This window comes from Bidens hawaiensis, unplaced genomic scaffold, assembly GCF_021521415.1.
Source record: "Bidens hawaiensis isolate Kalapana, Puna unplaced genomic scaffold, B.hawaiensis_p1.1 tig00012269_1, whole genome shotgun sequence".
In the NCBI taxonomy this organism is placed as follows: Eukaryota; Viridiplantae; Streptophyta; class Magnoliopsida; order Asterales; family Asteraceae; genus Bidens; species Bidens hawaiensis.
In genome coordinates, this window is record NW_027491994.1 from 629,412 (window position 1) to 654,265 (window position 24,854).

The 24,854-nt window shown below is 33.1% G+C and overlaps 1 protein-coding gene across 2 annotated transcripts in view; it reads right to left on the minus strand.

Moving 5' to 3' along the window:
• LOC143540527 (uncharacterized) overlaps window positions 1-22,058 on the minus strand; it is an 81,355-nt gene extending 59,297 nt beyond the window's left edge. Inside the window, exon 1 of one of the 2 annotated variants that reach the window (XR_013136608.1) lies at window positions 20,293-22,058. Coding sequence is in view for 1 of the 2 variants with exons in the window: in XM_077033559.1 (XP_076889674.1) it covers window positions 20,453-21,706 (1,254 nt within the window). In the remaining variant the exon portion in view is untranslated. Of the gene's footprint in view, window positions 1-20,252 lie in introns of those variants that run through there. The other variant, XM_077033559.1, reaches the window with a different exon arrangement.
• Window positions 22,059-24,854: the final 2,796 nt, after the last annotated feature.

A 24,854-nucleotide genomic window follows, 5' to 3' on the forward strand; every position in this document is an offset into this window, starting at 1 on the left:
CTCATTATAACGCATGGACTAATGCAGTGGCCTACCTACCTTAGTGGTAGGGGATCGGTCGACCCCTGTAAGAAATTTTTTTTAGTGGTATATATATTTTAAAACTCTGACCGACCCTGTGAAGATGTGAACGACAATTAACTGAGAGAACTTGAGATGAAAAGAATAGAGTAAACCAACCATATTTTTCGACAACCGACGCAAATAAGTATTCTTATGTTGCAGTTAAAGAAGAAAAGAAAAAAGAAACCTAATTTAACATTTTAAGGATGTAATGAGCCTTTATTAACGATTTTCACAACCCATTATTTTACCAAAATTTAATAGGACGTTTGAAATAAAGATAAAGTCAACAAAACATTTATTTGTTAACATTTATTTATTTCTTAGTTAGATAACCTAATATATAATAAAAATCATATGTTTTTTCCCAAAATTACTTGCCCATTTATTTCGTATATGATTAATTAACTTTTAATAAGCTTTTGTTTTGTTTTTATATTTTATTAATATATGAATATCAAACAAGATGATACTATGACTATATACCAAAAATTAAGAACTTGTAGAAAAGAACTATAAAAATATTGTATTTTAATTATGCATAACTAATGACGTATCATGTATTTTTTTTATATATTTTTGGTTATATGGTAATATGATATTTTGGTTGATTATCTTTTTTTTAATATGATCCGCCCCATTTGACCCGACTTAAATGACCAAACTGGATCAAAAAATTATTTAGATACCAATTTGACCCGACCCGTACAACCTAACCGGACCGAGAAGAGGTTATATAGCGATAAGCAACTAAGTACCGACCCGAAAGTTTTTCGACCCCTGCAAGAAAATTTTCTAGATTCGTCACTAGACTAATGTGCATCAACATTTCCACTTAGACGCATGGGAACACTTTCTAGTTCATATATTATGTTACATTGTGTTGTTGCATATCTCAGGTGAAATAGCTTCTTAATTGAAATTAGAGTGAATGCCATTGTTGCTAAATAGACTTTAAAAAACGGAATAGGATCTTTATGCATCATATTGGATTTTCACACATAACTTTTCGTCTATACTGTTTGTATAAGCCTATACGATTCGTATAGGCCCCAAGTTGTGTCAATTTGTATCAGGCCTATATGAGATGTTGAAGACGTATACGGCTCGTAGGGCGATACGGGTCATATATGCTAAAAACAAAAACTGTTTTTGTGTCACCTCCGTATATTAGTTAGTCATGCATGACCTATATGCATGGCACATCCCTTTGAGATCATTAAGGATGTGTATGAGGATCACATCATAAAAGACACACATGTAGCATGGTGTATTGTATCGTGTAAACATCGAACTACGTTTTATATCTCACTTTGTACCCAATTTATGTGCTATGGATTTTGTACACACTCATGTCTCTCCGTTATGGTAAGAGTTTTAACTTTCTGTTCTGAAAAGTCAACGTGTTTTATTTTCCCAAGAAAGTGAATGTTTAACTTTTGTTTTTTGATAAAAATATAAGTCTTCGACCTTGTTATAAATTTATAACGAATTCATGTAAATATAATGTTATTAATGTGGTCCAAGATTATTTATGAATAGATATTATATAATATTTTATATATCAAAAGCTGGTTTATTTTAGTTACATATTTCAAAAATAAAATAAAAAAGATGAACGAGTATAATGACAATAAATTAATTTGTTATATTAAGTGTTTCATAATAAAAATTTCTTAGATATTATATAAGATTATTACTACTCATCTCGTATTTGTTACTACGGATACTCGGTGCCCAAGTTGATAAAGGAAAATATATATATCCCAACATGAACAAGTTCAAAACCAATTCATAAACTCTTTATTTGTTGTTTCAAGCTTCAAAACTCTATAGCCACATATAAGGTACAATACTTAATGTATAAATTGTGTAATAGACCAAATAGTCAACTAAATGTATAAATACCTTGTAATTGCATGTTTTATATCGTTATGGGTGTCTAACTCAAGGCCATATGCCATTATAAACAACGAAACCCCACATAGTTTAAGGTTCGATTACACCCATCACCATTAATGACTTTCGTAAATGCTCATAAATGCATTAATTTATTTTGCACATAAGTAGTTTTCATCCATTTAAGCTCTAGGTCATAGCTCAATGAATCATCCATCACCACACGAATGCTTAAAGAAACTAAAATATGTAAGGCCAGATTGTTATATTAATTCTCTTCGTGTGTATCAAATATTAGAGCATGAACAATGATAAAGTATTGTTTTTATTTCAAACCAACAACTCAGCATGCCACATCAGATTTTAAACCAACATTCAAAACACTCATTTCTTCTCCAGTGAACAATAAATGGTTCTTGTTTCAAACCACCACCTCACCATCCACATCACTATATATTTTCTCATTAATGTTATCTATATATTCATTTATATATTTATAAGAGTCTATAAAATTAATAAAAAAGTTGATTAAATCTGTATTCGTTTAGTTAAAAAAAGTCCAGGTAACTTTTATTCCTATTTAATTATTGTAACAAAAATATGATTATTTTTTATTGAAATATTATATATTTATTTTCTTTGTTCTTTTGATTATTTATATATTTGATAATAAATCCAAAACAATTTGATTTTTATCATTGAATCTTAGCCTTTACTTTATAATGACTCACCCACGTAACTCCTTCTTCTCTCTTCTTTCTTATCACTGCATCTCGTTCTATCTTCTTCTTCTTCTTTCTTTCACCCACCCACTTATGCTTTTCATGTTGACTTCAACATATTAATAAACCAAGATAAAGGATTTGGATGATGAAAATTGATCTGAGTGTGTATTTGGTTGTTAAAGTGGGCCACGCCGTACACCTCCGAAGCGTTTTGAAAAAAACGGACGGTTTCTCTTCTCTCTCTTCCATCTGGCCATCTCCAGTGGTAACATCAGTCCATGGGTTTTGTATGGAATTCAAACACTAGCCAAATAAGCACCATTGAAGATGCTCTTAGTAAACAAATACGAACAAATTCACAAGTATTTAGTATTTATGTATGCTCTTAGTAATTTTGATCACATTTGACCCGCAATAGAATTTCAAGGAAAAGAGTGTGTTAATCACCTACTATGGATTTTTTTTTGTTCGAAGACAAAAACTTATTTATATTTCAATAGAATCATTGAAGTACAAGGTTATAAAAGGTTAGACATGTGATTTTAGAGAAAATGATGTTTTAAGAATTTGGCTTCAAAGCAAAACTATGAAAGTTATAAAACTTAGTAACCACTTTAATAAGAACAAAGAGTTCCATATTCGTAAGGGTTCGTTTGATATCGGATAAAGAATTAGACAAGGAAAATATAATGGACGAGTGAATGGAATGTATAAGAGAACAAATGAAACATCACCATTTTATTGTTTTGTTTAATTCCTATATGATATTAGAATGAATCATTACTTGTGATCAATGTTGTAAAAGTAGGTCTACAAGGCCGAGTACTCTCCGAATACTCGCTCCAAGGTATGGTGTCGAGGGGAGTTTCTTTAACTCCGCCTAGTTACTAAAAATTGTTCAAAGGTGGTCAACATCAGCCAGAAATACATCTAGTCGGTTATCGTGGGCCTATTTTAACCTAAAAATACAACATAATTCGTATTTCTATAATATTAAAAACGAATATCATTTATTTAATTAATTATTAACATTTTTTAGAATAATTTTGTATTTAAAAATGTATTTCTCTTATTTATATTGATATTCACTTATTTTGTTATGAATATTAGTAAACTTATGATATTTGAAATATATAAATTACCCAAAAAAATAATTTCCTTTATATTTATCATGTCCGAGTACTCTCCGAGTACTCACCGAGTACTCCGAGTACTCTCTCCAAGGGGGTTGACCGCCTAGCGACTTTTGCAACATTGCTTGTGATGATTGATATATGAATAAAAGGAAGAAACTGTATACAATATATTAAAAATGATAAAATACACTTACCTAAATTAAAGAAAATTTAATAGTTCTCTTTCTTTATTTTGAAAGGCAGTATTATATCCACAACGAAGCAAATAACTTTTTAGTCAACCGGTATTTGAGGGGTATTGAAGATTTGGGCTGGAAACCATAAGATCTCAAGCTCGAATCTAATCCTAACCAGGCTTTACCACAGTTGGCTTGGGCTACCCAGCGCTATCTACGTTTAAAGGCGTATGAGATCAACTTTTACCATTGAATTACCATGACTAGCCAAACTTTATTCGTTAGTCATTAAAGAAATGTGAATAACTTTTTAGTTTTATAATTGTTTGGCTTAGTCAAAATACATTAAAAAAAATCCTAGACAACATTTATACGTTACATTTATAATTCTAATGTTTAATGTCAATCTTATTTTGACGGGGTGATAAGGTGGTTTTGATATGAAATTAAAGGTCAAATGTTTAATCCTTGCAGTGTACAAAATAGTTAGCCATTTAAGAAAAAAATAATTATAATGCTTAATGCATAGAAAATAGTGTTACATTATAATATAATAATAATTATTATAAGAAGTTATGAGACATTTGAGTTGGTTTGGCTTTAAAAATGTTTATAGATAGTGAAAAGAGGAGTTGCCAAAAAAGGAAAGATAAAAGAGTGGTAAGGAGAGGACGAAAATGATAATGGGTTGGTTATTTGTTTGTCCAGCTAAATATAGTTAAAAGAAGCCGCCTCATGTAGCCCCCTTTTGGGTGTTATTTTATGTCAAATTACTCTTGCATCCTTATCGTGCCTATCGTCTTTCAATTGTGTAACAATCGTCAATTTCAGGTTAACTCCGTTAACTCAACTCCGTCAATTCAAACTTAAGATCACTGAATCTATAACGCACACTTCATTACATTTAAACTAGGGTTTAAATGACGCTTAACACTTACTACATGTGTAGTCTTTCGGGAATTGCACCGAAACGCAAACGAGTTGACGCAAACGATTGATGAATAAACGAAAAACGTCAAAACAGTAATTATGTGATAATTATGTGTTAGACTTATGTGTTACGTGATAACATAGTTATAAACGTTAACTCAAGATGTAAACTAGTTAGTTAAGTTAGAAAAACAACAATTGATAGTGGAGGGACTTGAGTGTAACTTATTATTATTATAAATATATCATTAATAACTAAACCCTAACCTATTCTCTTTTCCCCACAAGTCCCGATCGGAACCCAAGCACCCCTCCCCTTGGCTGCCGTCGCCTTCACACACACATACAACCCTCAATTCAAGCTTTTGATTGAAGAATTAGGTGCTAGGAAGGTATAATCGATTATCCTATACATCCTTGTTACTTGATTTTGATGTTTGTTGGGTTAAATTGCAAACCCTAGCTGCCGATTTCATGTGTATATATAGTTAATATGATTTGTTGTTGATTGGATAATGATTTGATAACTAGATTGAATATTGTTACATGTTGATTGTTGTGTCTTTGATTTGAGTTCAAACAAAAACCCTAATCATGTATGTAATGTGTAATTGATGTGCATGGATGGTGTTTATGGAGTCTAGAGTGTTATATGAATGCATGATAGTTCATAGATTGTTAATATGTTGAGTTTGGATGCAAACAGTTTCTGGACAGAATGTGTATTTGATGTTTAAGTGACTGTAACGAAGTGTAAACATGAAAATTGGTTGAGATTATTAATACTACAGTAAACTAGGTTGAGTCTAGTTTCTAAAGAATATAAACTTGTAATTTTTGGACAAGTAGAAGTTAACTTTTATGATTTTACAAAAACGTTGTGCAAAGCTGAGCTGTTAGACCTGCTGTTAGGTTGTTTTGTAAATGTTGTATCTCATGAACTACGAGACCAATTGGGTCGGTTCCACTTCTGGAAGTTGATTCATTGAGTTAGGAACCTAACCCAAGTGGTCTTGCATTTATTGGATTTTTCGTTTAACGGGAATTGCAAATAACATTCTGTTGCGCATGAATTTGACTGTTATGAGTTTGCTGTAATGATTTGATGATTGTGAGAAAAATATGTGGAATAAAAATATAATAAAATATGTTCTGGAAACCTAAGACATATATGCTTCTGTGATGATTTTTGGTGAATTAATTGAGATACTATGATCGGTGGAATAGTACAATCTTTCAAGTAGGATTTCTGTCTCGGTGAAACTAGCTGCTGAGTTTTGTGAAATTGCATGAAACATGATACTTGCTAATTTATTATCGTGTTTTGACCAAATTGCCCTTGAGGGGAATGATTGCAAGATAAATGTCGTGTTTTGACCAAAATGCCCTTGCGGGGAATAATAGCTAATTGATTGTAATGATTTGACCAAATTGCCCTCGTGGGGAATAGTTGCTAGTTAATTGTTATGTGTTGACCAAATTGCCCTTACGGGAAGTAATTGATAGTGATGTACTTTATGAATACGTGACACGTAAATGATTGCTTACACATGTAACGTATCACAAATACATTGTTAAAGTCACACACGATTCACAAACGAAACACGAAACATGTTATGTGCATAGGTATTATGTGCCGGGTCTAGAGACTCGATAATATTCCGACACTTAGAAAAATCTCTTTGTTGTTTTAGAACGCTAGAGAGAGTTTTTCTGTGACGCGCATCTTGGTGATTTAATTTGGGAAATTCTTCGCAAACAGTGAGTTTCACTTACCCCTTTAAACTGTTTTAAACGCTTTTCACTTGGGGGAGATAACATACTCCGATAAACGCATTTAAGATTTTGTTAGTAAATTATATATCACTTGTAAAGGCTAAGTGGCAAACGAAACAATTGAAGTCCTACACATCGAACCGGTTAATATTTGGAATAGCGAGTCACTGTTGAGTAGTACTACTGGGTTTGACAAACCCCACCCAACGCTAAACTCGACTGGAGGTCGAGCGGGTGTAATTTTGGCTAACACGTACCATGGTCTGGATGACCTGGTGACAAGGCACTTGATAAACAGTCAGCTTCGGTGTCGAACACTTAGTAATACTTGCTTTATAGGCTAGCTACCTATAGATATATAATTGACATAACACTATCTGGTAACGCAAAACGCTGTAACGCAAAACGCTGTAACGCAAAACGCTGTAACGCAACACGCTGAACGCAAACGCTAATCGCTTTATTTTTATTTAAACTTGTGAACTCACCAACCTTGGGTTGACACTTTTAGTATGTTATTCTCAGGTAGCCGAGGCGGGCGCGCGGTTTAGGAACATGCATTGCTTGAAAAAACTTTTAACTATGCAAACTTACTTTTAACTGTTATCATTGATTTTACATCGTCCTGCGTGACGTAACATTTGTTTCTATGGTTTTACGCTTCCGTACTTATTTTCATTTAAACGTTTTTTTATGGTTTGATTATAACTAATGATTCCGATCCTGTTAATTCACACCCTCTGACGGTAAAACTCCGTTAGTGGATTTTGAGGGTGTGACAAATTGCCATTACTTTTATAGTTGGAATGTTCAAAATATTAATTATATATATAGATAAATATCAAATGTTGGTGTCACAACTACTTTTTAAGAAACCAATAGTGTTAGTGATGGTATGTTGGCTTGTGTGTGTTTTGCTAACTTCTTTAGTGTAGGTTTACTCAGGTTCAATTCTTGGTGGCTGCACATATAGAATCATTTTTAAAAGACTTTTACATCATTTATTTTTTTCATCTGTTTATTCTTTTAATTTGATACACATTTTTAAAAGGTCTTCAATCTAGATTTCTTAAAGGTTTTTTTAAATATAATAACCTGTAAAGGTTTTTTTAAGTATAATAATTTGAGAAAATTGAGTTTTAGATTTAGTTTCATTATCGTAACGAATTTAAGCGACGGCAACTAAAAGCACAACTCATCGTCGCTGCAACACCCGTGTTATTGTTTATATAGTTTCGGTAGCGTAACAAAGCTAGCCAATAACAAAATTACTTTGTATGTTTACTTCTGGTACGCTAACAAACCTAATTGTTACCGACCGAATGTATGTCGACTCGCCGTTGCAACTCTCGTATTTGTTTGTTTTTTTAAATATGTCAATTTTTCGAAATTATTTTTTGGGTTTACTTCTAGTGTTGTGGCGAACCTATAGATGCTGACCGAATTTTCGTCACAACTCTTGTAATTTGCCAACCGAATAAACGTCGTTTTACTTATATTAATTTGGGTATCATAAGCTATACGTTAACTAATTTATTTTTCTATTAGACACTGACTGTATATGTGTCGATTTCATCATAAGTTGTACGTATGCTGACACTATTTTGGGCGTTCACATATAATTTTTTGATTTACTGCAGGTGTCGTGATGAGCTTAACCGATGCCAACCGAATTTGCGTAAAGCCGCCGCCGCAACGCGGCGGATTTAAACCTAGTTATATATAATAATTTAGAACTTGTACCGCAAAGTCCCCATTAGGTCATTTTGCGGTACCTTGTTGGTGGTATTTTTTTTTTGTTTTTTTTTGTTTCAAGTTCGTAACGTACGTAACAAAATTGATCGAAAATCAATTTTGTTTTGTTTTAGTTATGGTATCGTAACGAAGGTGACGGAAACCGACCAGATTCGCGTAAACTAACATTGTTTTGTTTTAGTTCTTGTACCATAACGAAAACCAACTGAATGATGATTTTTTTAGTTCCGATATCTTAACGAACATAGTGGAAACCGACCAAATTCTCGCAGACTGGCCGTCTCAACGCCTAGATCGATAACGGTTAGGTTTTACCAACGATCGAGTTTTACCGACTGACTCCACCCCATTGGTGCACCTCAAGATTTTTTTTAGTTCGAGTACAATAACACACAAAACCGGAACCGACTGAATTCGTGTCATTTATTGTCTCAACATTTGAGATCGACAACACTTGGGTGTTACCACCACCCGAATTTTACCAACCTGTCACGACGCATCACGCTAGGTAAAATACTAGTATATTATATTAGTAAAGTAAAAGGAAAAAAACAAGGCATTATTGTGGGCATATGCTGGTGAGACTAATTACTTGCTTATTTTCATTTACTGTAATATTTTTTTTACTTATAAACAATATAATTTTTTTTAAAAAAAAGTCGGATATTAATTTTTAGTATATCCATATTTTATAGGATTTTCATATTAAATATTTGGTGAGATTAATTACTAATTTAATGAGATGTTATAACCTGTAACACCCCGGCTAAAGCGGAAACGCCTGAGTGTGACGTACAGATTGCACAAAACACATGTGACACTATTAAGTGACAATATTATCATTAATTCATTTCAGAGCATCAAGTACACAAGTTATTTCAAATGAACAAACACAAGGGAAAAGGAACAAAACAAATATCTTCTTGTTTATTATCTAGATAACCTAACTCCTAGTATCCTCGTCATTTTCATCCTCTAATGAAAGTACATGTATCATATATATATATAAAATAAAGTCAACTAACTGAATAGTTGGTGAGTTCACACAGTTGAAAATAATATATAAAAACATACAATTCCATGAAAACTTGTGAAAAACACATAAGGGTTCTTTACACTAGAAACAATGGTCCATGAGTGTAAAGAATAAATGAAGGTCTTTTCCAGTTGGGATTGTGCACCAACGTACTCAGATCGGAGTCCATTTTCCACTAGAAACAACGGTCCTGAGTGCAAAGGGGGGGCGTGTGATCATACTTTTCGAAGAAATCCATACACGTAGTATTTGAGCATGTAACAAGCAAAAACACAAGTCCATGATGCGAATTGTAGTTTGTAAATAATAAACAAAATAATTGCATTTTTATAAGATATATATGCTACCCTCAAAATAGTTAAAAAGGGTAAAAAGGGGGTGTGAGAAACTTACCTTTGAGATTGAAGATAACTTGAAATAATAACCAAAAGCGTGTTTAAGGAAATTGAAACGATCGAACATCACGAACTATAAATAAAAAGGAAATCAAAATTTAAAGACTGAGATTATAAAAGTTAAATAATATTAGTTTTAGAAATTAGGCACTATATATATATATATATATATATATATTTCATTAACTTATGGCAAATGGGGACTTGGGTGTAACATCCCAATTTTTCGTTCGGATAATAATAATAATAAATATGATAGGATAAGTAGGCTTTTAGATTGACTTAATTATGGACCAAAAGGGAAAGATGGGCCTTAGGTCCATGGGCTTAAGGGAGTATAAATACCCCTTAAACCCTAATCCTTTCCATTATTATCAATCTCTACACCATAGCCTACACCTTAGAAAACACACACAACACCGTCTTACAATCCGAACCAAGATCCAAAGGCGAGAACCCGAGCTTGTTGGTGCTAGATCGTCGTGACGAACCAAAGCAACATCAAAGACCAGCTCGTGTTCGTAGTTCGACTCGTTTACGGTACGTTTATATCGAGAACTTGTTCGTTTAGGTTTGAATTAGTCTAGAAATGATAGATCTGTGTTTGTATGGTAAAAACGAATCCAACAAAGCTAAACTTACTGAAAATGGTTAAGATTTGATGGGTTAATCGATTGATAAACGAACCCGTAACCCTTATGCCTAAATCGCACCCTTAAAACACGAAAGTTTGGCTGACTTGATGGTTAGGGTTTGTAGGCGCTGGTCAGACGATTCCATTGATACCAAAATCGTGAGATTTGGTTAAGAAATGAAGGTTTAATTGCAGATCTAAGATCTGTTGACTAATCTGTGTTCTTGACGATTTTGACTTTGACCCTTGAGTCAAAGTCTGGATAAGAACTATGGGTGATTCGTTATGGGTGATTCTTTAGCTAGTTCGTTATGGGAGCTTAGCGAATCAGAGGGTGATTCGTTAGCTAGTTCGTTATGGGAGCTTAGCGAATCAGAGGGTGATTCGTTAGCTAGTTCGTTTTGGGAGCTTAGCGAATCAGAGGGTGATTCGTTAGCTAGTTCGTTTTGGGAGCTTAGCGAATCAGAGGGTGATTCGTTAGCTAGTTCGTTATGGGAGCTTAGCGAATCAGAGGGTGATTCGTTAGCTAGTTCATTATAGGAGCTTATCGAATCAGAGGATGATTCTTTACCCAATTCGTTAAGGGCAAAGTAACGAACTAGGAGTTTAATATAAAGACAGAATGGTCCCTGGAATTAGAAAAAGAATTATATAATTACATAACAGCCCTTGGAGTTTGGCAATTTATGAAAGATACCTTTAAAGGTTAATGAGTAACGATTAACTAACCGGTAATAATTCAATGAAGTAAAACCGGCTTAGACGCGTAAGACTGATTAAGTAGCAATGAGAGTGGCTAGAGTAGTATTTGATATTCAATTATTAAACAGTTAGACGCGCACAGCTCGAGAAGGAGTAACCGTTAACAGAAGAAGTAGCTGAGATCAGGTGAGTTTCTAGCCCCATTCCTTGTTATGTTTTCGGGGCTGTGTGCATACTCAATGTGATGGTTAATACACTTATCCTATATTGGTAAGTGTATGCCATGCATGATTTATATGTTATCTATATATGTCTTGAATAAGAATGAAAGCTTGTCAGTACGTGAACGATCTTCGGATATTGCACGTACTATCAGGTTAATAAAATAGATATGAATATTGTATGTAATATAAAGATGGTTTCTTGTCGGTACGTGAACGATCTTCGGATATTGCACGCACTGTCTGGGTATAAATATAGATATTAATATTGTATGTAATATAAAGATGATTGCTTGTCGGTACGTGAACGATCTTCGGACATTGCACGTACTGTCTGGTTATAAAATAGATATGAATATTGTATGTAATATAAAGATGATTGCTTGTCGGTACGTGAACGATCTTCGGATATTGCACGTACTGTCTGGGTATAAATATAGATTTGAATATTGTACGTGATGTAAAGATGATTACTTGTCGATACGTGAACGATCTTCGGATATTGCATGTATTGCCAAGGATAGCTATGATTGTCTCATTATATGGATATTAAGTGATAACTTATATACAGAGTTCCCTATACGGATAATATACAGAGTGTTCCATTAATGGAAAGTATAGTGTTCCTTTAATGGAAAGCCCCGTGTTTCTTTGATGGGAAGCATAGTGTTTCTTTAATGGAAAACCCCGTGTTCCTTTGATGGAAAGCATAGTGTTTCTTTAATGGAAAGCATAGTGTTCATTCTATGGAAGTATATAGGATGTTCCTTCTACGGAGAATATACATATAGAGTGTCTTTCTATGGAGAATATAAATAGTAGGGAAATAGTAATAGTTCTTTCAATAGATATTATGTGACGTCCTCTTATGGATAATTATACAAGGTTAAAATATGTATGTATGTAATATATGTGTATGTATTGTATGTCGCCTGATTAACTAGAACTCACTCAGCGTAGCTGACTTTTAGTATGCACGCAGGTGAATATGATTAAAGAGCTAGCATGAGGTTGGCACATGGCATGAATCGAACGGCTGGCATTTGAAGATGGAAGAAATGATGTTTTAATGTGATGATTTATGTTATGGTTTTAAAGAAAAGATTAAATGTTTGTAATAAACAGTTACATTTTTATATTTCGCGAAAGTTTTAATAAACTCTGATTTGTAGAACTGTGTTTATGAGTAAATCCGACGCTAAAGTAGGGCTACCGGTAACGGGGCCTTACACTTGGGGATTTTTAATGAGTTTAACAAAAATGAATAAAGTTTGTATAAATCATTTGATGTTTATTAGTTGAAGAATGATTTGTAGATGAATAATTATAACATTTTAATATAAGATTTAATAACAATATTAATAGCAATTTATGATTAAACGTTCAGTTTTCCAAGTAACATAATTAGTTAATTTATTAATTAATTAAATTAAATGTTTTGCATGAATTATTTTAAAGAAATTATAGATATTAGTTTATGTTGTAATAAAATAAACAATAATTAGTTATTTAGAGAAATCAATTATACTAGGTCTATTATAAGAAATCTTTAATTAAAATCATTTTGTATGTATCGTCTTGTTAAAATAAAAATGTTTATAAGTTTATGATGATCAACGGATACTAACATCTAGATAATATTTATATTTGTTCTTGCAAAATAACTAGTTTTGACATAATATTTAGAAAATCAAAGTGTTTAGCTTGGATATCCATAATCATAGTGATTTCTTATAACAAAAATATAATATTTTTATTATAAAAGTATCATGACCATGAAGAATAAATTATGAACATTCAACATTAAATCAAAACAAAAACTATAAAATGCATGGAATCATAAAACTTACTTATTAGTGCTTTCAATCTTAAGAAAATAGTGGATTGAGGTGTGAAAATAATGGAGGATTTGTTATCCTTTTATTAACTAATAGAAAAATAGCTTTTAATGACTAACAATTTATGACTCGCGGCTATATATGACTCTCAAATATGGTTATCATAAAAAAAAGGTCATGTTTTCTAAAAATTAAAAGATTTATATTAAAAATTAGTCATAAAATAAAAATTAAGTAAGGGTATCATTCAATCTAAAATCACAAAGCCCCTGCCATTTAAAAAACTAGGGTTTAGTTCTGCAGTGGCAGTCTTTGTATACTTCATCCAAAATTGGCTGTGACGTTGACGGGTTCTAATTCGGATCCCTCGGTAGTTTCGTAGTTGTGTGTGGTGATTATGTTTAGTCACCGTCGTAGGTTCCATTGAGCATCGATCCTCTCTTCTTCCGGCAGCAACACCAGGTATGGTTCTTAAATTACACCATCGAACATCATTCCATTCGATTATGTTGTTTGGGTATATGATAATTAGTAATTGAGGTTTTAACAACATGAATTGATTGGGGCTTTTAGGTGCTTTGTCCAGATCCTGCTTTTGTGTGTCTCGATTTTTGATTTGTTATATGCTTAGTTTAGTTTGGGGTTTTTCTTGGGCTAGGCTATGATGATTCTGATCCATTGTATGTGTTTTGCAGCTGTATTTCAGGTTGGGTTTCTTTTATGTATTCAAACAATTGAATTTGAGGTGATTCATGCTCACAATAAACCTATCCACGTCATCAATAGAAAAACCCCTCGCCATCTCTCCTCTGCAGATTCCCTTGCCAGCTTTCGATGTGGCGGTCATACCTTCTGTTCATTGCGATGAAAGTGGTGGTGTTGGTGGTAGTGGTGATCGACGGTAATAATCACCATCTTTTCTTTCGGTTCTACTGCATTTCACTCAAAATTTCGTTTTTTATCTTCAATTGTTACTAATTGAATTTTAGATTTTTACACCTACATTATTTTACTTTGCTTCCCAATTACCTTTTGTATTTTGAATTGAACGTGAATATGTTCATTTTTTAGGAGATGGTACTATGGCAGAGCCTTGGAAAGATATTCCATATGTTGGTAATCAGATTTCAAAGGTTTGATATTTAGCTATATTCCTTTATCATTCATCAGCCGGATGATTATTTCTAATTTACAGATGTTTAATTTTATATAGCTTTCGCTATCTAGGGAATACACAATCAGAACTTTAAAAAATTGTTGATGCTTATGTAAGAATATTGTCGTTGTTGTTTTGTGTTTTTGATTTTTTTAATAGGATTGGCATATATCTCTTTATATGTTGGCATATATACGGGGATCTTAACCATTACATATCCATCAGAAACATGGAACCAACTCAGCCAGCAGCAACGTGCGGGTATGATTTCTTGTTTCTATTTAATTGTCAAGTTTTTTAATTACAAACATGTTTGTTTTAGAAACATGGAGTACCAAACATTTATCAGTAAAAAATTAATTTATTTGAAAGTTTTGATTTGTCATCATCTTTCTCATGCGCCATTTACTCTAGGGTTATTAATTGTAGTTGTGCATTTAACATTTGGCAATAGAAAATAGTTTTTTGTACTGATTTTATTAATTGTTTCTTACGTAGTTTACACATAATTGGATGGGGGTATGTAGTGAGGTTTGCAAAAGATCTTTAATTTGGTGAGTTCAAATACTTCAATTTTCCTTTTTGCCAATTCATGTTGATTGCTACATGACTTGTGGGGGTTTTTTTTTCACAACTGTGGATGGTGTAACCATTTAAGGTGAAAGTATTTAACTGTCATTTTAAGATATAATTTTGGGTGATGTGTATTCTAAAAAGTTTCAATAGCAAGGCCTGGATTCAGCAAACTGAGACTTGAATTCCAAAAAGATAAATATTGTAAGTACTAATTAAGGATAGATGTTTTCCAATGTTGGGTCTAGTTGATTACTCAATGAAGTATACAACCTTCAACTTGACTCCAAGTGAAGCCTCTTTGTTTTTTGCAGACTTGTAGTCTTGCACCAATTTCTTTAAACAAAAGTCGTAGAAATGCATGCGTACTAATCTGCACGCTCGCGCTAATCTTATCTGCGTGCACGCACAGATCTGAAGGACACGCACGTGCTGATCTGATTCGGGAAGTATAGAGTGTGGAGATTATATTTTAAACTTCATGAAGGAGATAGTTCGTGACGGACTTGACATACTTGTCAATAACAATTTAAGTGTAATTTACTCTTTTAATTATTGGTTTGTATTGGTTTGTTTTGATCGAATATGTTTTGACCCGACTAAGTTTGTAACCTTTTTTTTTCTTCTTAGGTTGGTGGAGGCAAAGAGGTATACACGGATGCGGATCTTGATGTGGTTCGTTGAAAATGGTCGAGCTATGCGGTTCAGTTTGTTTTCCGAGAATGATTTCTTGTATTGACGAAACAAATATTTTTTTGTAACATTTTGATGTAGGATGCTTAATTAAGAAATGAAATGAAAGGTTTATTTTGTATACTTGTGCCATTAATTTAAATATTAGTATGCAAAATAATAATAATAAAATAGTAAAATAGTTTTTTTTAAATAATACAATGACTCGCAAATTTGCTTGTCATAAATTGCAGTCATAAACGCGAGTCATAAGGCGTAAGTCATAAACGCGAGTCATAAAATGTGAGTCATAAAGGCGAGTCATAAAATGTGAGTCATAAGTTATGACTCGCGAGTGCGAGTCATAATTGATTTATGACTGGGCTATCAATGACTCGCGTTTGCGAGTCATCTGTACCCATTTATGACTCGCAATGCGAGTCATTAAAAGCCTTTTTTCTAGTAGTGATAGTGAAAATATGGAGTTGTTATGTCTTATGGAATTTATGAAAATTAATCATATTTAATATAATGAAAAACAAAAATTAAAACGGTTTAAAAGGTTTTCAAAGTGTTTTAACTCTTTTAATAAATTTTAATTAATTAAAACATTCATTGCTTTATTTTTATTAGTTAATTAAAAAAGACAACATATGAAAAAGATGGTAATAATAATAATCCAAGATTTATTCTAGTGATTTGCATGAGAAAAGTTCATGAACAAGTTATCTTGATTATGAATGTTTTAAATGAGTGTGCAATACAACAAGGGTGATAAAAATATATTTGCATAGAAATGATCACATAAAATATATGAAACGAAAATTGAGATTAATTAATAATATTGTAAAAATATATAAATTTAAATAGAACAAAACCGAAAATTTAAACTGGGGTCGGGTTTTCGGGTTTGAAAATTAACGAATGTTACATAACCCGTTTAAGGATTATATGGGTTTGGTTAGACCCATACTCGTGAATTTGGGTCAAATGCATGAGAAACCTCCATTTACAAATAAAATAATCTGGTTACTTGAGAAAACGTATGAATGTTTTGTTTATATATATTTGAGATTAACATATATGTACAAGACTCAAGATGGCTTTACATTTCAGTTTCATCCTTTTTTGACTTGTTAATAAGAATTCCACTATAAGCTATTATGAATTCATTCAAATTTTACAGAAATGTTGGTTGATGCATTTACCGAACACCTTATGTACATCTTACGATGTTAAGTTTTTATATTTCACAATTTGTCTTGTTATCTTAATCTATTCTTATATATTAAATCTCATCGTATTTGAGTCTTTTCTACATATTTTACCCATTAAAGATATTTTAAATTAATAGTAATCAAATGCCCTAATTTTTTATACACTTTTGTTGATTCTTTCCGATAGGCATTTTGAGAACTTTGATCCATTCTTTCATGGATTAATCATGTACAACCTTATATTTATGTATTTTATGCGGCATAACCTCCCTATCGCTTGCTGGCAGACTACCAATATACCGCCTTCCACCACCACTCTCTCGACTCTTATTATGGTTCCAAGACAACCCTAAATGTGAGTATTTTTCTTTAAAAAAATAAAAATTTCAAATTGTGTCTCTTTTTTTATCTAAAAGATTTCTTTGGGGCAAGCATGAAAGACTAAACATAATGACAATACTATAAATTACTATGCCATTTCATACTTCATACTGTCGTAGTGTGCTTGTGGACCATAAGCCATAAGATAGTGATCATGGGTATCATCCTGCCTATAGATACAAAAAACTGTTTGGTCATACGACAACACACATGTTATGTGATGAAAACATATGCTACGTTAATCGACGTTGCGTATTTACGTAATTTTGCTAGTTATTCGTATGCTTATTCACATAGGAATAAAGTCAAATACACGAGCAAAAATATATACACATTAATAGTTTTACATATCTTATTATGACTAGAACCATAATGATTCTCTACATTTATATACATGTACACAGCATCTATGAAGATAATTAGTTTTGTAATTTTCAGTTTTGCCAAAAGGCTTTTGAATCTGAAAACATCATGAAGCTCCTAAACAACAAAATTAATTTGAACATTTAAAAAGTTAATTATGCGTTCGGATATGTTGCCACATATGTATTGAATACTTAATTTTAATTTTATTTTATAATTAAGAGTGTATTATTATATTATATTTTATTTATAAGGTAATAATACACATGTGACGTAGAATTGAAAATTCGTGTTTTAGGTACTCGTACTTTTCAAATTTGGATAGCTCTGTTGCCTCATTCTGATCAAACTTTGTTATATTAGCCGGTCACGTTGGCTTCATAGTTTGGCTTGAGCGCTTTCTCAGGAAACCATATCGTCTGCTGCCGCTTGACTGTCATTGTGGCGTCACAAGAACATAATTCTCTGGCGTAACACGTGGTGGGATGAAAACCCGAGTGAGCTCGAGATTCGAACTAACAACCTCACAAGGGCTTAGCTCAAATCCTTCATTGTTACAAGTGGGAATCGAACTTTGGTATCTGCCAAAGAAACCAAGTCTTTCTACCACTTGACGACAAGTAATGGATTAGTTGTTGGAGATATATGTCCAACAAAACAATAAACGAACGAGGGGTAAACGATAATGTGTTTTTTTTTCTTTATAAAAATGAAAAATTAAATTTGTGTACTTTATAAGGTTTGGCCTTCGGACTTTTAAGTCTTAACCTTTTATTTTACATCTTAATCGCTTTTATCATCTCACTAAAGTAGGAATCAAATAACACTAATGTGTTTGGAATATCCTTTTTATTTCTTTCTTTTTAATTTAAATATTACTACTGCACATTTTTCATTTATGCCACTAACATGCACCAATAACGCACGCTATTATTTATTTATTTGCTTCTTTATTTATTGTAACTTATAACTACTACCCTCTCATGTGCTCAAAAGTCATACCAATTGGGTAAAACAAACGTTGTCATTTTCTTAGTAATAACTGAAACTGCATTTATTATTATGAATTATGAAAGTTGTAATATTCCCCTGCTATCGGGTTAACCGTCAAGATAGTGGTTATAGTGTCGTTTTTTTGGTATTGTTTTATACACAATATTCATATACTATTCAACAAAAATGTTTTCAAAACTAAACTTACAACACAACACAAATGTTTTCAAAACCAGATCGAATGATAAACCGTTTGTTTTTGGTACATTGGTTGGACTGGATTTAAGAACTAGATAACACCAATAATAATAATATTATAAAAATTAAATACTTAAAGGTACTGAATTTAAAGTTAACTTCGTTTATGAATTATGATCCATATATCTAACATGTATAAACAAGAATATTGCTAGAGAGAGAGAATGAAGGAGTAGTTCAATTTTGAATGGTTACCTTTTCAATTGGTAAAAAAATATCCAAAGGAAAATGGTTTGATCACTATTTTAGATACCGTTCGCTATTTGATACGTTATTGTAGCAACCTGGAGTGCCTCGTCGAATGGCTTGCTGTGCCATAACGCATTTAAGGCATGTGATGAGTATCAATTATGACTTGGTTATAAAGCTTTAAGCTCTGGACATTTTGTGTCATTCATATGTTGTTCTTCATGAGGATGAAGCATCATTGGTCTGGAAGACAACAATTTCACCATGTGAGCTCCTGATACCATGCTTTTCTAGGCTTGTTTGTTTCAGTTTCTTGTTAATGAAGACTAAGATTGGTATAGATGATATTACGACACCATGTGTTCCTTGTCTAGCATGCCTTTTTTAGGTATAAATCTAACACCGTACCTATTTTTTCGTCGACCAGACCAAAGGATACCAAAAACATTAAAAAGAAATACCAGTAATAATGATGATGTTCGGTGGGTATCAATTTGGTATGACACCAAGACGGTACTGGTATCACCATTTGGGATATTATCAGTCAATGGTGTAAAATTCTTCCTATCTTTGCATTCTCAGATAGAGACATGCCGGAACATTGTAAAAATTTACCTATGTACTAAACCGAAGAGAAAATTGGAGCAAGCAATCGTTTTAACAACATGTTGGTGCCTACGGAGTCATGTAAAGGTTGTAATAACAAAGTCTTGAATAACAAAAACATCTCAGTTTCCGGGTTCGTGGAGGAGATAAAGACTGTTGGCTACTTGTGGTAAAGAATGGACCAAAATCTCAATTGTTAAATGTCTCAATGATGTGATTTTAAATTTTGTTTCATTTCTAGTAGTTACTTAAGTCATGTCTACACCACAAGAAAAGTCTGTAATATAAAAGTCACATTGATTTTCACCATTTCATTGACTACTTTAATGATGGTGTTCAAATTGTATTTGATATCCCATTAATATTTGACTAAACTCAAAACTGTGTGACAAGTGTAAGGATGTTCAAAGTCTTTACATATCAACTTTTCTATCAAATCAACCACACTCATAAAGTCATAATTATATTATTATGGTGCTTCAAGCTACCCAAAAACCTATCAGGATTCAAATAAGCCACTTCATAATTATGTTATGAACTACTCAAAAAACCTACCAATGATGCAAAAACTCGCATATTCCCGACAACAACCTGTCACAATAATGCACAAACTGCAGTCACTAATCAGTAATTAACAGATGACGCTAAGACGACACAATTTCATACTTCGATAACACAAAGATCACCTAACCAAAACCAAAAAATGAAAAACAAAATAAGTTATTTTTAATCATCCTTTTTATTTTCTAATCGAAACCTTATTGATTAAGATCTGCAGACATCTCCTTACGCTTCAACTCCAACGCCATTTGATCATTCTCCATCTTCATCCTCTCGTTTTCCATTCTCATCATCTCCAACTCGTTATCTTTCTTCCTTTGAAACCGTTGCCACTTAAACCGCTCTTTCTCTAACTCCAGCATCTGAGCTTGAATCTGTATCTTCTGTTCTTCTAACTGTATCAACCGATTGTTCACCCACTGATCCTGCAACATACTCGATTTCCCACCTTCTTGATTCACATCCGGCTGCACGTTTTTCACCTGAAAATCATCACTTTGTTTCACCCTTTTTGAAGATCCGTCACCATGGTGATGATGATGATCATAATATTCATCATGGTCATCCAAGTACGGATCTTGATCATCTTCATCGTCTTCAACATTCTCATGGTCATCTCGAGCTCTAAGAGCTAACCTTAACGAGTGTTGTAGTTCAGGATCGGGAGGAAGATGTAACCGATTCCCGTTATGATACGAACACATTTCTTCATAATGCAAGTGTTTCGAGCTCAATATCTTTCTAACTTCTTCTTTCAACTTATCGGAAACACGATCCATTACTTCAAGAAGTGCAGGGTTTTCAACCACCTCACAAGACGTACCTCTTCCTAGAATCTCGTTCAACCGCTTGTACCGTTTATTCAAATCGTTAAACTTATCTTCACACTGCTGAGGCGACACAAAGTGACCCCGCTCAGCCATAACTTTAGAAATCGATTTCCACTTACCCTTTTTCTGTAAATTCGAATACTTTCTTCGCGACCCGCCACCAAACTCAACCGAAGCATCTTCACCTATATAAGAAACCGCAGTTATCAAAAGCCGAACCATCGGATCGTTCCATTTGACCCGGTGCCACTGTGAGTTATTCATATTCACGTTTACGTTCACGTTCTTGGCTCGGTTTTCATCATCATGTTCATGATCATCCTCATCACTCACAACACCGGTTCGCCTTTCACCTTTATTAAACTCCGCTAACGAAATCGTCTGATTATGACGGTTGCAATCTTGGATCGTCTGTATCCGACGAGGGAAATTCTCGTGAACCGAACCAAGCATCATGGATTGTTCTCTAGTTAATTGAAGGTTCGGGTTCGGGTTCTGATTATGATGATGAAGGTTCAAAGGGTTGTTTTGTAATTGATGATGAACTCTCATGGAGCTTTGTAAATCGAAAGCTCCTCCGGAACCCGAAATCATATTACCGGATGATAAATTACTCTCCATTAACAGATCAACCCAAATAATAATAAAAAAAACCCTAATTTTGTTCTTCAAACATGCAATCAAATTCAACTACAATAACACCACATTCAAACCCAAAATATAAAATTGAAGCTGATATCGATGAATCGATCAAAACCCATCAAAACCCACAAATTAATTGAACAGATGATCGGGAATATTGAACAAATTAAGCAAAATCAAAGGCTAATTGAATGCAATAGAGTAATTGGGTACACAGTGTTCATATTCATATAGAAGGACTTACGATTATTATTATTATGATGATGATGAAGATGGTAATTAAGACGATGAGAGATCTGTGAATGATGATGAAATTGGGGTTTTGATTTTGAAGGTTCAATGAATTAAGGTGGATGGTGGGACCAGAAATATATAGCTCCAACAAAGAAGCGTAAAAGGGTGAACAAAGCCAAAAAGGGTGACAATAGCAACAATTTCATGGGAAACCGAAACCCAAACCGAAACCGAATAAGTGGGAATACTGGTTTACTGATTGAATTGGTTGAATGCCGAGTAGAATAAGATGAACGTTATAAGGGTTTTAAAAAGTGTTTATGTATTAATGGAATTTATAAATAGTATGTTGGTCCATCCATTCGGCGAGGATGTTTATGGCAATCGAAAAAAGGCGGTGTGTGCGGTTTTATTAAACATCGTATTGGTGGAAAAGTGTTTGGAAATGGAAAAGTGTTCAAGGGTGATCCGATTATCGTGGAGGTTTGTTGTAACTGAGTGCATTGATTAGCCGTTGTTTGTTGTTTCCTTTTGTGTTTTCGTTTTTGGTTTTAGGCTATAGCAATTTGCTATAGTCGGCCTAACGCATTAGTTTTTCTTAAAAAAAGAATTAAGAAAAAAAAAGGGTAAAATCTCACATTGTAAAATTATTGTTTTGGTATTGAGAAGGTAGGGTGTTGACAAGTCAGGCCTATGTTTCGAATGAGAGAGACTTTTCCTATCATACTCTCGACTTAAAATCATGCCTAACTGTCTAAGGATGAAAAATGTTTCTTATGGAATCTAAATAGAAGGAAGCAAAAGTAATTAATATGGAGAATAAACATAAACAATCGGTAAGCTATTAATAACATAAAGATTGTGAAGTACTAAAATAATTAGGGGTGAGCAAGATAAGGGTCGGACCTTTGAAATCCGGTTACCCGACTCTTAAAACTCTTAATTGGACCCTAGTAAATAATATGGGTAAATGGTATTTAAATTTCATCTTAAAAGGTAAAAGGGTTTCAAGGGTCCGACCATTTTTTCAAACCTTTGACCTGCTTATTAGATTTCATATATGATTCATCAAAATTTTCCCAACTATTAAGAAAAATAAAAATAAAAGATCATACTACTGAATGGAAACAAATATAAAGAAATCACTGAATTGTTCTCTACAAGTAATTTGTGAATGTAAATATTGTTTGCATCAGTTTAAACGATTGATAAACTCTCGAAGTTAGACTTTACTATGTTATTAAATAAAAGTATAATTGTTCTAAGATTCATATATTAAAGTCATTTATGAGATATGCAACTTGTAATGTAGAAAATGAGATGTGATTACTGTCTCAAAGGGTAAATGGCAGATCCTTGAAACACTTATACCTGACCCTTTATTGGTTAGAGGGTAGGGTCTCGGGTCCACGTTTCTTCCTAAATGGGTAAAGGGTTCGGGTAGGGTATTAGGTAAAAGGGTCGGGTTTTACCCTTTGAACAGTCCTAAAAATAATAACAGATAAACAATATAAACGCAAAGCGTAATCTATGGTTTTCGTCCTTGTGGTTTGTTCAAACATGCGAATTTCAAATATGTGATTTTCGAACCTGTGGTCTCATTTCATTTGTAATTAAACCCGCATTCATTAACCCCGTTAAATCTAGTCAGTAAACTCATCAGCATACCCCTCACGTGAGGGGTCGTTTTGTCTTTTTTTTTCTCACCAATTAAACCCCGGTCCTAATTCGCAAGCCACCTCACTTGAGAGGCTAGAGTGTACATGGATAATAAAAACGGACAAAATTGTCATCATGTGAAGGGTACACTGATGGGTTTAACGACCCGATTTAACGAGATTAGTATTCAGGTTTAATTGCAAGTGAATGAAACCACATGGACAAAAAATGCAAATTCAAAATTATTGGACTAAAATTGCAAATTTGGACAAGCCATATAAACGAAAACTGCAATTCACTTAAACACAAATAAGGAAAAGAGGACATGTAAAGGTCACCTTATGTGAAAAGTAGTTTTTTTTAAAGTACATATAAACATTGTTTACTACAAGTAGAAGAAAAACAGCAAAAAAAGATTTCTTGAGATAATTATATAGAGTAAATCATGTCTTCGTATGTGATTTGGTTAAATTTTCATTTTAATTCATTATTTATATTTTTTAGCAAACGTGGCTTTGTTTTATGTCATTTTAGTCTACATTCCTAACATTATGCTCAACTCATTTCAACTCAAGTTAAGGCCTTTCAGCAGCATGATAGAGTCACGAATGAGTGTTTTAGTGGGTTAAAATTACGAAATTGATCGATTAAACTCGTGAACTTGGTAATGCAGTTTAAGCAATCCTCTTCGCGTTAAGAAGCTTCATCACCTTCAAGATCTCCATTGACTTTTGGTTCTTTTATCATCATCATCTTCATCCATTTTCGGTCGAGATATTCTGATCATTGATGGTTGATTTGAGGGTTCATTTCTAGTTAAAGAATTGATTCATGTAATGATAGAATAAACTTCTTTCCCGATTCTTAGCTTACATATGCTTAGTTAAGATATCTGTTATATATGTTGCCATTGTTACAAGGAGATATGTTGTTACTAAACCTCTATCGGGTCCTAACTAGTAATACTTTGATGGAATTTTGAAGTAACTAAGATAAATAACCTAGAAAAGCAATCCTATTGGTAACTCGACTGTTCCCGAGATTGACTAATCAACTGACACCAGACCTAAAGATACAACTAACTCGGGAAACACTCAGGGTTATTAGATCTCCTCCCTGATTCATTAACTCACCTAAACGACCCTAAGGGTTGTGTAAAGCTCGTCAAGATAATGGAACGGATCACATTCCAGTCTTAGCAATCACAAAATGTTAAGGTACCATAATGTTGTAT